Source organism: Carettochelys insculpta, chromosome 2, assembly GCF_033958435.1.
Source record: "Carettochelys insculpta isolate YL-2023 chromosome 2, ASM3395843v1, whole genome shotgun sequence".
NCBI lineage: Eukaryota > Metazoa > Chordata > Testudines > Carettochelyidae > Carettochelys > Carettochelys insculpta.
The window spans coordinates 237,970,436-237,983,401 of NC_134138.1; the positions used below are offsets into that span (position 1 = coordinate 237,970,436).

Genomic DNA, 12,966 nt, shown 5'->3' on the forward strand with positions numbered 1-12,966 from the left:
CTTCTTACCAGAGTGGCTTCGAACGTGAAGGAGATTTTAGTTTAGAAATTCAACTGAACCCAGACTTATTTCATTGGCCTTTTAGCGTTATCCTTTGTTTGAGTGTCTTTCATGGACTGTATTAATGTTCTGTATTGGTCATATGACAGGAGGACATTTTAAGAAAAAATGCTTGTGAGACACAAACACTGTTTCTACTACATCAATTTGTACTAGTATGAATAGTCACACCTACTTCATTCACACCTCCACCTTTCAAAAGTGAACAAATTCCACCAATGTAGGCTGCACCACTCCGACTGCTCTGAAATTGACTCCCGCTTTAAAAAACAAGACAAAATGAGAAAGTTTACTTCTTATGTTAGCCAAATCTCCTATTTACCTCTCTTATTTCCAAATGCCCATTACAGTTACTGCATTGCTCACTGCACACAAGGTGAATATGGAGCTGCGAAAACCAAAGAATCTTTCACCAGTCTTTTGAGGAAACATTTCCCAAGACAGACTGAGGAGGAATTAACATCTGTTCTCATGCACAGGCAAATTCTTAAGGAAGAGACTCCCCTTTTGTTTGATAAACTTGAATGTCAGAAAGGGAAGTCACCCAGTTTGACTTCCTGTATTAAATTTCAACCAAATACCCCTATATGGAGCCCCGTCACTTTAATTAGACCAAAACATTTAATTCCTCAGAAGACTAAGGCTATATCTACACTTAGAAGATCAACAAGCTGGTTGGTGGTTGATCTTCTGGAGTTGAATTTAGTATGCACACTGGGGATGCACTAAATTGAACTGTCATGCTGCTACCCTTGACCCTGGTAGTCCTGGCAGTTGCAAGAAGAAGGGAAGACAATGGGAGAGTTTCTCCCATTGACCTCCCACTGTGTGGACAGTGGCAAAAATCAATTTTAGATACGTCATCTCCAGCAACACAATTCCTGTGGCTGAATTTGAATATCCAAAATCTATTTTACCTCCTAGTACAGATAGGGCCCAAGCTGTCATGCATCACAGGCAGAGACCAAGATACCAATCATGCCTAAGATGCCTGCAGTGGCATCTGATTTGGAATTGATTAGATGAGACAGGTCTGAATGATCCTAGCAGGTGAACTAAGCCCCATGCTATAGAGCAAAGCACCACACACACACTAACACGGTCTCTACTAGTCTGACCTGGATAAAAATTCCTTTCTGACTGCTAACCTGGGGCTCAATATGACCCTGAGCATGTGAGCCAGACACACGGGCCAGGTGTTGCTAGCAAAGGGGATTCTTTGTATTCCTCAGAGCATGGATCCAACCGTCTGCTGTCCATCCGGTGCCTTTTTTGTGCCAGTACTTGCTGGTACTGAGTACCTGCACCTTGGCAGCCCCAACCGTGGGATTAGCTGGGGGAGGGGGTAGCCAGAGGAAAACAAGTTCCTTTTTTTTTTTTTTTAAATTACTAAAAAAGCACTCCTGGTGTCCCATACTCAGGTGTGGCTGACTATTGTGTCTTCAGAGGAAGATAGGAAAAAACAAAACCAACCCACAATACATCAGGCCAATTATACCTCAGGTGAAAAAAAATCTTTCCTGGTCCCTGCATGTGACTGGCTGAAGCCTTGGGGCATAATATTTCCTTCAAGCTGCAAATGAGAGTGCCCTGAGGGCTATGCAGGAAAAGGCGTATTTCCCTTAGCCATGACCTAAGGGGAGGATTCATGGATTTACAGATTCCAAGCCCAGATGGGGTACAACCATTGAGTCTGATCCCTTAAATCCATACTTTGTATCCCTTGTGAAAAGGTACAATTGTAGCATCTGCTATTTCAAGATGATCTAGGAATTTAATTATGTTTTCAAACATTGTTATTATTATTTGCATTACAGTAGCTTCTAGAGTCTCCATCCAAGATTGGGGCTGCACTGAATAAAGTGTGCTACAGCCACACAGTAACAGCTAGGCCCTGCCCCAAAGAGCTAGCCTCTGAACTGACAAGACAAGGGTGGGAAAAATAAAGTATTTTACCCAGTTCGACAGATGGCGAACAGAGACACAGAACTATTAAAAGCCCCATTGTACAAATATGGATGCACTATGCTTAACTTTACACATGTAAAGTCAGTGGGACTAATTTAGCACTTGGCCAAATGTCTACAGGACTGGGCCCTAAATGATTTGACCAGGTCACACAAAAAAGTTGAAGCCAAGCAGGGAATTGAGCCCCAGTCCAGTCGCTCACCAAAAGACCACTCTTTTCTCTTCGGTTTTATTATATTAATCACACTACTAAAATCACCCAGATAGTTAGGGCAGATCAGAAAAGTTCCTCCCAATAATAACACTCAACTTACAATCACTTGTCTCTGGAAAACAAAAATATTTTTGGGGAACAGAGAACCTCAGTAATCCTGCAGTGGGCAGGTCACTCAAGCTGCGTCTACACGTGCACGCTACTTCGAAGTAGCGGCACCAACTTCGACGTTAGGCGGCGAGACGTCGAAGTCGCTAACCTCATGAGGAGATAGGAATAGCGCCCTACTTCGACGTTCAACGTCGAAGTAGGGACCGTGTAGACGATCCGCGTCCCGCAACGTCGAAATTGCTGGGTCCTCCATGGCGGCCATCAGCTGGGGGGTTGAGAGATGCTCTCTCTCCAGCCCCTGCGGGGCTCTATGGTCACCGTGGGCAGCAGCCCTTAGCCCAGGGCTTCTGGCTGCTTCTGCGGCAGCTGGGGATCTATGCTGCAGGCACAGGGTCTGCAACCAGTTGTCAGCTCTGTGTATCTTGTGTTGTTTAGTGCAACTGTGTCTGGGAGGGGCCCTTTAAGGGAGCGGCTGGCTGTTGAGTCCGCCCTGTGACCCTGTCTGCAGCTGTGCCTGGCATCCCTATTTCGATGTGTGCTACTTTGACGTGTAGACGTTCCCTCGCTGCGCCTATTTCGATGTTGGGCTGAGCAACGTCGAAGTTGAACATCGACGTTGCCAGCCCTGGAGGACGTGTAGACTTTATTCATCGAAATAGACTATTTCGATGTCGCAACATCGAAATAAGCTATTTCGATGTTGGCTGCACGTGTAGACGTAGCCTCAGTGATACATCTTAGAACATATTGTGCTATTGGCTTTTAAGTAGAATTCCACAGTGGTTTCAATGCTCTGCTATAAATGAATGATATGAGTGGCCCGCTGTTAGTATTCGATTGCAACATTTTACTGTCAATTAGGACATACAAGTTAATTACACAAAACAACAGGAGTTCACAGCACACAGGGTTTATGCTTAGTATACTGAAATTCACATGAGACGAATCTCTAGTTACATAAGGTACATTTTTCTACCCTCCCGCTTCCCTGTTCCTTTGCATTATTGTCAGGATTATTGTACGCTACCTCACACAATAGAATAGAGATGTGTCAGCCAGTAATAATAATGCACTCCCCATGAAATTAAAAAAATAGCAATAAAATGGCATACAAAATTACGTACGAAAAAAGGTGAACTGCATCACTTTTCTCTCTGATAAAATCTCTCCTATATTTCATAAACTCACGTAGGGTCACCAATGGGTTTTCAGATATGGCGAACTTGTTATCAGTAGCCCAGGTTTCCATGGCAACCAATACTATTCTGGTGTTCAGTTGTTCTTTATATATCTAGTATATTAACAAATTGAACAAATATGTCAGATAAAATATTGGTGCTTCTTTTCCCTTTGTTTTTACAACAGTTTCCATTTTAAGTAATAAAATATTTAGTCTGTAATAATGAATAGTTTGTTCCATTCAGCTCACAAACTTTCTTTTTTCAAACACAAAGTAGTACAGATAAAATCCACATTTTAGGCCCCACTCCAGTAAGCATTTCCGTATGACCACAGAGTGTACCAGCAAAGAGGTCCTGGCAGGAGCTGCATCTTTGCAAAGATATCTGGAACTTTAAAGAATTGAGGGATTTGATACAAATCTCTAAAGGACCACAAAAGATCTGGGCTCAGAAAAATCAGGCTTTACCTATATCCAGCATTCCATACTTATACAACAGAGCTCTCCTCAACAGATAACATACAACAGGTATTTGTACCAGGGAGAAACGACCACTTCTACTTTTACAGAATTCTTCTGCAGTGACCGTCTTCAGATTGACTGACTTATCTTGAACCATGCTGTCACAGACCAAAGAATTTCAATGGTGGGAATCCTAGTTTCCATTTGCAAATCCTGAAAATGTTTCCGGGCACAGGAGCCATCTGCTATGCTATTTACAGCTCCCAACTACTATCTATGTTCCCTTGCCCCATATGAAAATGGTATGAAATTTAATTTCTCAAAAGCTGAATAAAACATAAAAGTTCTCAACAAATATTAGTGCACTATAGTTGTAGACCCTTTCCTGGTTGCAGCCATAGTTAATACATTACCCTCATGCGGTAGGTTTTATGTATACGATATAGTTTAAGCAATTCTCATGATTTCACGTGCTCAAATGCCTTGTTGGATGCAGGCCAAAATGAGTTTTTAAAGTTAAGCACATTTAAGTACTTTGCTTAAGTATGTAGTACTGGGGCCTAAATAAATATCTGCAATCTTCACGTAAATTAATATGCCTACCTCTGAAATAACAATTATTATCACTATGACCACATGATTCACAGCACATTCAGAAAAGCATTTAGTTGAGTAATACTTACTAAATCTGCCATGTTCACTACTGATTTAGCATAGCTGTTTGTATAGCCGACTGATAGTCTATGTTTCTTATACTGAAAAACAAGCACAGAACAACTGCAAACATTTCTGACAATAATTTTGACTGAGAAACATAAAGCAAAATATGCATCTGTTGACAACAGAAGATGTATTCAAGCTGCTCATCTTTTCTGGTAACTAGAAAGTTAAAAAATTCTGTCCAACACATTGTTTAAATGTGCATATTAGCCACCCACCTTACAATGGTCTTGTGAAGATTCATTAATTAATGTTTAGAAAGTGCTTAGGATTGATGGTGATAGGTGTTGCAGAATCACAAAGTGTTGTTGCTAGTAATTACTATTATAATTAAACAGTTAACATTAAAATGCCAATACAGGATTTGACAGCACAGCTACAGAGATGAAATTGCTTCAAAGATGTTTTTCCATCAACACACATGCCCATAGCTTCACTTATCTAAAAATATTTTTGTGCAATTATTCAATGCTGCTATCTCCTTATTTGTCTTTCCTTACAAAAATATACCACATTACTCTATAGCAATAGTCTCATACGTGTTGTAAAGATACATCCATGGGGCCATTACTGAAGAGTACAGTAATATTGCTTTACAAAGGTAATACTTCCTAGCCAGCACAGCAATCTTCCCAAGTTCTCCTATCTCTATTATAGTAGTAGTAGTAGACATCCTTCAGTCTGCATAGACTATGGATCGCGCCCTTTAAAATTTCAATTGAGGACTTCATTTACAGCGTCTATTGTGACTATGAAGACCCACACAAGACTGACAGTCCTTGCTGCATCTCTTGCAGATGTAGTGGGTGTCTGGCAAGTCCTTATTGTGCCTTCTGTGTGCTCGCTTCTCCTCTGCTAGCTGTCTGATCTTCATCTTGCCCTTCTGAAGGCCCTTGTGTAACCCCTGCCTCCATCTGCTGCGGTCGTCTGCTAGTTCTTCCCAGTTGTCCAGCTCGATGTCTACCTCTCCGAGGTCTCTCTTGCAGACATCTTTGTAGCGCAACTGGGGCGTCCGGGAGGTCTTTTGCCAGAGGCTAGCTCACCATACAGGATGTCTTTTGGAATCCTTCCATCATTCATCCTGTGGACGCGGCCAAGCCAGCGGAGCCGCCGCTGTCTGAGGAGGGTGTGCATGGTTGGGATTCCAGCTTGCTCAAGGACAGCGGTGTTGGTCACTCTATCCTTCCATGATATTCCAAGGATGCGCCTGAGGCAGCGCAAGTGGAAGACGTTCAGCCTCTTTTCCTGGCAGGCATACAGGGTCCAAATCTCGCTGCCATTAAGGAGGGTGCTGAGGATGCAGGCTCTGTAGACTTGCATTTTGGTGTGAGTGTACAGCTTGTTGTTGTTCCACACTCTCTTGCTGAGTCTGGACAGAGTTGTGGTTGCTTTTCCGATCCTCCTATTTAGCTCAGTGTCCAACGACAGGGTGTCAGTGATGGTGGACCCGAGGTAAACGAACTCGTGGACAACGTCTAACGTATAGTTGTCAATGCTGATTGATGGGGATTCAGCAACATCCTGACCGAGTACGTTTGTCTTCTTTAGGCTGATGGTAAGCCCAAAGTCCTTGCACGCTTTGGAGAACTGATCCAGCAGTTTTTGAAGCTGGTCTTCTGTGTGAGACACTACAGCAGCATTGTCTCCGAACAGCATGTCTCTGATGAGGACTTCTCGCACCTTAGACTTAGCTTTCAGCCTTGCAAGGTTAAACAGTTTCCCATCAGATCTTGTGTGCAGCAAGATGCCCTCTGTTGAAGATCCAAAGGCATGCTTCAGGAGGAGTGCGAAGAAGATCCCGAACAACGTCGGAGCAAGCACTCATCCTTGTTTGACGCCGCTCCTGATTCTGAAAGCATCTGATAATGCGCCGTCATATTGGATGGTTCCTCTCATGTCTTTGTGGAACGACTGGATCATCTTGAGTAACTGTGGAGGACAGCCTATCTTGTGGAGCAGTTTGAACAGACCATCCCTGCTGACCAAGTCAAAGACCTTGGTCAGGTCGATGAAGGCTATGTAGAGTGGCTTCTTCTGCTCCTGCACTTCTCCTGCAGCTGCCTTAGAGAGAAGACCATGTCAACGGCAGACCTCTCTGTGAGGAATCCGCACTGCGATTCGGGGTACACCCTCTCAGCAATCTTCTGGAGTCTGCCAAGGATGACGCGAGAGAACAGTTTACCAGTGACGCTTAGGAGGGAGATTCCACGGTAGTTGTTGCAGTTGCTTCTGTCTCCTTTGTTCTTATACAATGTTAGTGTGCCTTGTGGGTTATCCTGGGAAGGAGAAAGGCTAAGGGAGTAAACCCTGACAGAAAATCCGGAGTGGAGTCCGAAGGCGGTTCGGTGTCAACTTCTGGCACTGTCCCAGCAACTCCTGCAGCTGAGCTGGTACCAGACGTGGAGGTTATCCTCTCCTTTGGACTATATCAGTAAAGCCGAGAGGGGGACACTGGTGTCTGGGCAGCCCAGAGTCTCCATAATAAGTGCCCAGGCTCGCGCCCGGAGAGGTACTCCGGCATCGCTGAACAGCGTTGCATCAACACGGGAGGCAACAGATACCGGTTATAAGCTCTTGCTCGATTGGCGTAGAGAACGAGCGCCAGGGGTTGCCTTCGACAGTGGGAGAGATCCTCGCATCTCACTGGACAGTCACCGCCCGCCTCAAGCTGGGCAGCCCCCAGCCAATAGGGTACTGTCCTGCCACAGTTCACCTGCCTCGCTGGGTGCGTGAGGCTTAAGGTTCCTGAACCTGACAAGTGACTGAAATTTGGGCACCAGACAAACCAATAAGAAAATCAACAAGAAATGAGAAACATCAACATTTTAAGCTTGCTTGCTGGAATGTGCGGACCATGCTGACCGGCTTGACTGAAGATCTTCAGGCCATCAGTGACACCCGAAAGACTGCTGTCATCAACGAGGAATTGAAGAGGCTCAGAGCTGATATCGCTGCACTGCAAGAGACGCGACTCGCAGATTCGGGATCTCTAAAGGAAAAGGACTACACCTTTTTCTGGCAGGGTAAAGCCCAAGAAGAACCCAGAGAGCATGGTGTTGGCTTTGCTGTCAGAAACACCCTTCTACAAACGGTGGATTTAGTCATGGGTGGATCAGAAAGACTTCTTCAGCTCACGCTTCAAACTTGCACCGGTTCTGTCCACCTGATCTCTATTATAGTCCTTATATAAACAAATACCCTGTAAGTTATGGTACTTAGTTACCACAATGACAAGTGCCCTAGAAAAACTTAAGACATACAGGCCAAGTTTTTCAGAAGTCTCTAATGATTGTAGGGCCCGATTCTGAAACCCTTGAAATGACCTGATTTTCAAAGGGATTGTGCTGAGGACCTTCTGAAAGTCAAGCCCATATATACCGTATCAATTTCAACACCCTAAATTACTAATCACACTTGAAAATAGTACTGCCAGACATAATATCAAGAACTTGTTGACTGAGGCTTTAAAAACATTGTCCATGACATCCATTCAACAATCCTGAAAAACCAGAGTGTCCAGACTATCTGGACAACCAACTGCCATCAGCACCTTGAGGGCCAAAGAATTAAAGGAGGTGAGCCCTGAAAAAGATCCCACCCAAGAAAGAGACAGAGGCCCTATCAAGACAAGAACAAAGTCCCATCTGCTGTTTGGAGATGACTCTTGGTCACACAGCTTCCTGGGGCAGTGGGCAGGACAATTGCTATTGGACTGAAACATAGAAGAAATTGGTGCAAAGCCAAAGGACTTCTCTCATTTTCCTTCTTCTTGCCATCCGCATTTTGTAGGAGTTAGTTTCAGTTGGCTCAGGAGGCGGGACGTGGCCCTGTACCTGGGCCTTTCTCTGCCTCCTCCTGAGTACTACATTTGACAAGGAAGAAAGCTGACAATGGGACCCCATAGTCAGCTCGCTGCCCTGGATTCATGACTGCAGCCGGACTGGACCCACTATAACTTGCGTTCCTTTGCTGTCCTTGTGCAACTCTTCACCTGTGTGAGCTGGTCTTTGTAAGTGTGTGAGTGCAGGAGGGTATGAGTGTTTGTGCATGTGTGCTTGAAAGCTCATCCCCTGCTTTTCCTTTAATCCAATAGTGGCATTTAATAAAATACACATCAGTGTAATTCTGGGGTGATCTTTAGCGTAAAACTAAGGCAATAATTCCAACACTGAATTACAAGGCCTGTGACATCACTATGCTTAAAAGTTAGATCAACATAGGTACATCATTCATGAAGGTGGAAGAGCCATATCTGTGCTGACTTAAACCCAGAGCAGTGATTGAGAAAATAATCCTTCCTGTGGCCTAGTAAGCACTGCTTGGAGGGATGGACTTCCTACAGTTGACAAACACTTCTTTCCATTGTACCGGGAAGCACAAATACTACAGCCTACAGCAGCATAGCTGCAACACTGTAGCTGTGCCTGTGTAGCCTAGACATCGTTTAAAATAGTATAGGCTCAGCTGGTCAGAAATCCAGTAATTATAAGGCACTGCCTGTTGTGGGCTCAGCAAATACAGGGGGAAATAAAGTAAGTTAAACAGACATATTTGCTGGAATCTCCTCTAATTCTAATCATTTGGACATTCAGCAACATAATTTGTGACCCTTAAAATGACCCTGTGTGGTCAGAGTTCAAACAGTGGTGCAAATGCAAGAGGATTAGCATAACACATACCGCTTAAAACATGACTGCCTCATTTCAATATGCACGGAGATTCTTAGTGCGAATAATCATGGTGTTTGTTCAAAGGACAGACATTTTACCAGAAAGATTTGAGCCCCACAATAACATTAATGCACAAAACTTTAAACAGGAAACAGCTGTGTTTAAAAGGGTACATCATGTAGCAAGCAATGATACCTCCTCTTCTGGCTCAAACACAGACACTATCATGAAGTGAATTCTAAACATCAACTATCATCTTCTGTTGTGAAACAGAAGTCACTGTCACCCTCCAGATTATTTCTAGGCTCAACCAACATAGGGGTCAAAGGAATTCAGCTCTGTAATTGAAATTACTTCAGGATGGCCGTGTATGCTTTCTAGAATTTATTGGGTATCTTTCTAAATGTGGCCATTGCTAAGGGTGCCAGATGTCTAGCTGCATAAACTCAACCCCACCACCACCCTGCAGCTATGGTCCTGCTCATCTTATCTCTTAGGCCCTGTCCCTTGCTCACTCCATCACCCATCCTTCAATTGCTCACTATACCCAACCTTCACTCTCTCTCCCCAGGTTGGTGCAGGAGATAGGGTTGCAGGAGCGAGGGAAGGTGATGCTAAGTGGTTTGGACTATGGGAGGGGCCTCCAGGCTGAGCCTGGGGCAGAGGGTTGTGTGTAGGATTGGATGAGGGGTGCTCTGGGAGGAAATCTGGGTACGCCAGGGGTGGGATGCAGGAGGACCTTTGGGGTGCAGGATCTGTGAGGGAGTTTGGGTGTAGGATGGAGCTCCAGACTGGGACAGGGGTTTGTGGTGCAAGAGGGAATAAGGGATGTGTACTCTGGGAGGGTGCCAGGGCTGGTACAGAAATTTGGGGTGCAGGCTCTGGGAGGGAGTTTGGGTGAGGGATGGTGCTCACTGGTGAGGCGGGGGCTAGCATGTGGGTGAGGGTGCAGGCTCTGCACTAGAGTGTGGGTCTGAGGGTTTCAGACTATGTGAGGGGGCTCAGAGCTGTGACAGGGAGATGGGGTTTAACATCCAGCTTTTGAATATTGTTATGCCTCTCTCTGTTAGGTCAAAAAGCTGTTTAGTACCTACCCACAGTAAGTAAGGTGCATTTTCATTTTTATAAAAACAATGATTCAGTACAGAGTCACTAGTAAACTGCAGGGTAACAGTTCTTATAGTAAGCATAATGTTCAAGAGAGTAAGGAGCAAATATCATCAGCTTGGAGTTAGATATACAGCAGGTCATTCTGTGTTAGAATCTTGTTGTGTACACTTTTTAGGTCTAACTCTGTTCTCAGTTATGCTGGTGAAAATCTGTAGTCACACAATGAGAGAGGTGAGATCAGAATCAGACACCCTGTCTTTAGGACATGAACTGTATTTCTAAGTGCTTGGTGTACTTGGTTTATGCCTCAAAGAGCAGATAAGACAATATTTATTATTTAAATAAATACATTATTTAAATAAATAAAATTTATTTTCCATTGTATTCCAAATAGAAATTACACAAGTCTTACCATTACATGATCATTCACAATCATTAATTCAATATATTTTGTTTCCTTCTCAACCTTCCGTGAAATCTGACGAACCTGCATAAATATTAACAGACAATAGCTGTTTAAATGGCAACTGAAAATAAATCTTAATTTGTCACAGCAACAAAGGTAAATCATTTCCCTCTGTTCTTGTTTATTAAGGAAATTGCCAATCATTCCACCATTTTTTTTAATTTAAAAAACAACTGTATATTGTAGGTATGTCAGATCAGGTTGTATTTCCAAGCTATGAATACGGACACATATTTTACCTCTGCATTTGATCAGAAGATTATTTTTGGAGTACCAATAGGAAAATTATATTTTAAAATATACTGCTCTTTCTTCTCCATTCCCTCCACAGTACCAGTAAATCCTATGAAATAAACTTAGATCTGAATAAAAGAACCCTAGATTTTTGAGTCTAAACAGTGTCTGCACCTTTAAAAAACTTTAGTACCAGATGCAAAATCACAGAATTGCTACAAACTCTCAGAATGTCCCAACTGGCTTTTTTCCCCAAAAAGTCTGTTTGTAAACACAGGACTGCTTCTTCTTATTCTCAGCCAGTCAATCAACTGTCATTAATATACAGTCAATAAAGTGTCACATTTCCTTCCAGTTTGCAAACATGTCTCTAAACAACTCCTTTATTTTCCCTGTCAAAACAAAAAGCAGTCAAGTAGCACTTTAAAGACTAGCAAAATAGTTTATTAGGTGAGCTTTTGTGGGACAGACCCACTTCTTCAGACCATAACCAAACCAGAACAGACTCAACATTTAAGACATAGAGAACCAAAAACAGTAAGCAAGGAGGACAAATCAGAAAAAGATAATCAAGGTGAGCAAATCAGAGAGTGAAGGGGTTGGGGGGAAGATCAAGAATTAGATTGAGCCAAGTATGCAGACGAGCCCCTATAATGACTCAGAAAGTTCCCATCACTATTTAAACCATGTGTTAATGTGCCGAATTTGAATATAAAATTCAGCTCGTCCACTTCTCTCTCTAAAATGGTGCGATAATTTCTCTTCAGTAACACACGTACCTTGAGGTCATTGACAGAATGCCCCATTCCATTAAAATGTTGACCTAACTGGTTTGTGGATCTGGAGTGTTTTGATGTCTATTTTGTGCCCGTTGACCCTTTGTCTAATTACTCTCTGTGTTTATTTTCCCTGGTCTTTCCAACAGAATTATGTTACTGTTATTGCTGTAAATCTAGCAACTGCCACTTGTTTATAAAAAATCCAGAAAATCCCTCTAGCACTATTTGAAATCAACAGAATTTCACAAAAGGTATTTATGTGACCCATTTTTTTTTCATTTGTCTGTTTTCTTTCATGGCAGTGAATATGTGCTTATAGTCTCTTTGACCCATTTAATTTTGGTTTTAATTCAATCCCTGCTTCTTTTCTGGGATGTGATTGCAGATGCATCGTGCTCCTGGAGATAATCATAATACCAGCAGAGTATCCCTATTAGTATATATTTTTTCTAAGTGAAATTGCTACTCTTAAAGGTCATGAATTATCACCGTCCCTCACTGATCTCCCCACTTCTGATCTGGCTCTGAAGAACTGCTGTTGCTCTTACCTTCTCACCGTGGCACGGAACATACTTTTTTCCATATCCTACAAACTGTGGCAATAATCTTCATCTTGTAAAATAGCACTCAAAAATTCATAATTTGATAGTATTGTCCTGATAAAAATGTGTGTGGCAACACTGTATGCAAAGTTATGAAATTCCCTTGCATGGTTTTATTAACACATGTTCCAAATTGAGGTTGACAAACAGATCTGTCTCAAACAAAGGAATGTGCTCTGCTTAATTTGCTTCGAAATAGTAAGCAGAGTCACAAAGCAGGAAGTATCAGAGAAGTAGCTGTGTTAGTCTGTATCTTTGAGAGCAACAAGAAGTCCTGTGGCACCTTATAGACTAACAGATATTTTGGATCATAAGCTTTAGAGGGCAAAGACCTGCTTCATCAAATGTGAGAAGGGGAGAGAAAGACAAGTCAAACAGGTGAGAAAAAGC

General features: G+C 42.9%; 1 protein-coding gene across 8 annotated transcripts in view; it reads right to left on the minus strand.

The window, feature by feature from the left end:
* The window catches only part of ADAM22 (ADAM metallopeptidase domain 22), a 192,881-nt gene that overhangs the window by 56,844 nt on the left and 123,071 nt on the right, over positions 1–12,966 (minus strand). For all 8 annotated transcript variants that reach the window (XM_074986264.1, XM_074986270.1, XM_074986271.1 and 5 more), the window contains 4 exons: positions 10,908–10,982; positions 4,679–4,750; positions 3,478–3,644; positions 236–320 (listed from right to left, as the gene is read on the minus strand). In XM_074986264.1, coding sequence (XP_074842365.1) covers positions 236–320; positions 3,478–3,644; positions 4,679–4,750; positions 10,908–10,982 — 399 coding nt within the window. The remainder of the gene's footprint in view (positions 1–235; positions 321–3,477; positions 3,645–4,678; positions 4,751–10,907; positions 10,983–12,966) is intronic.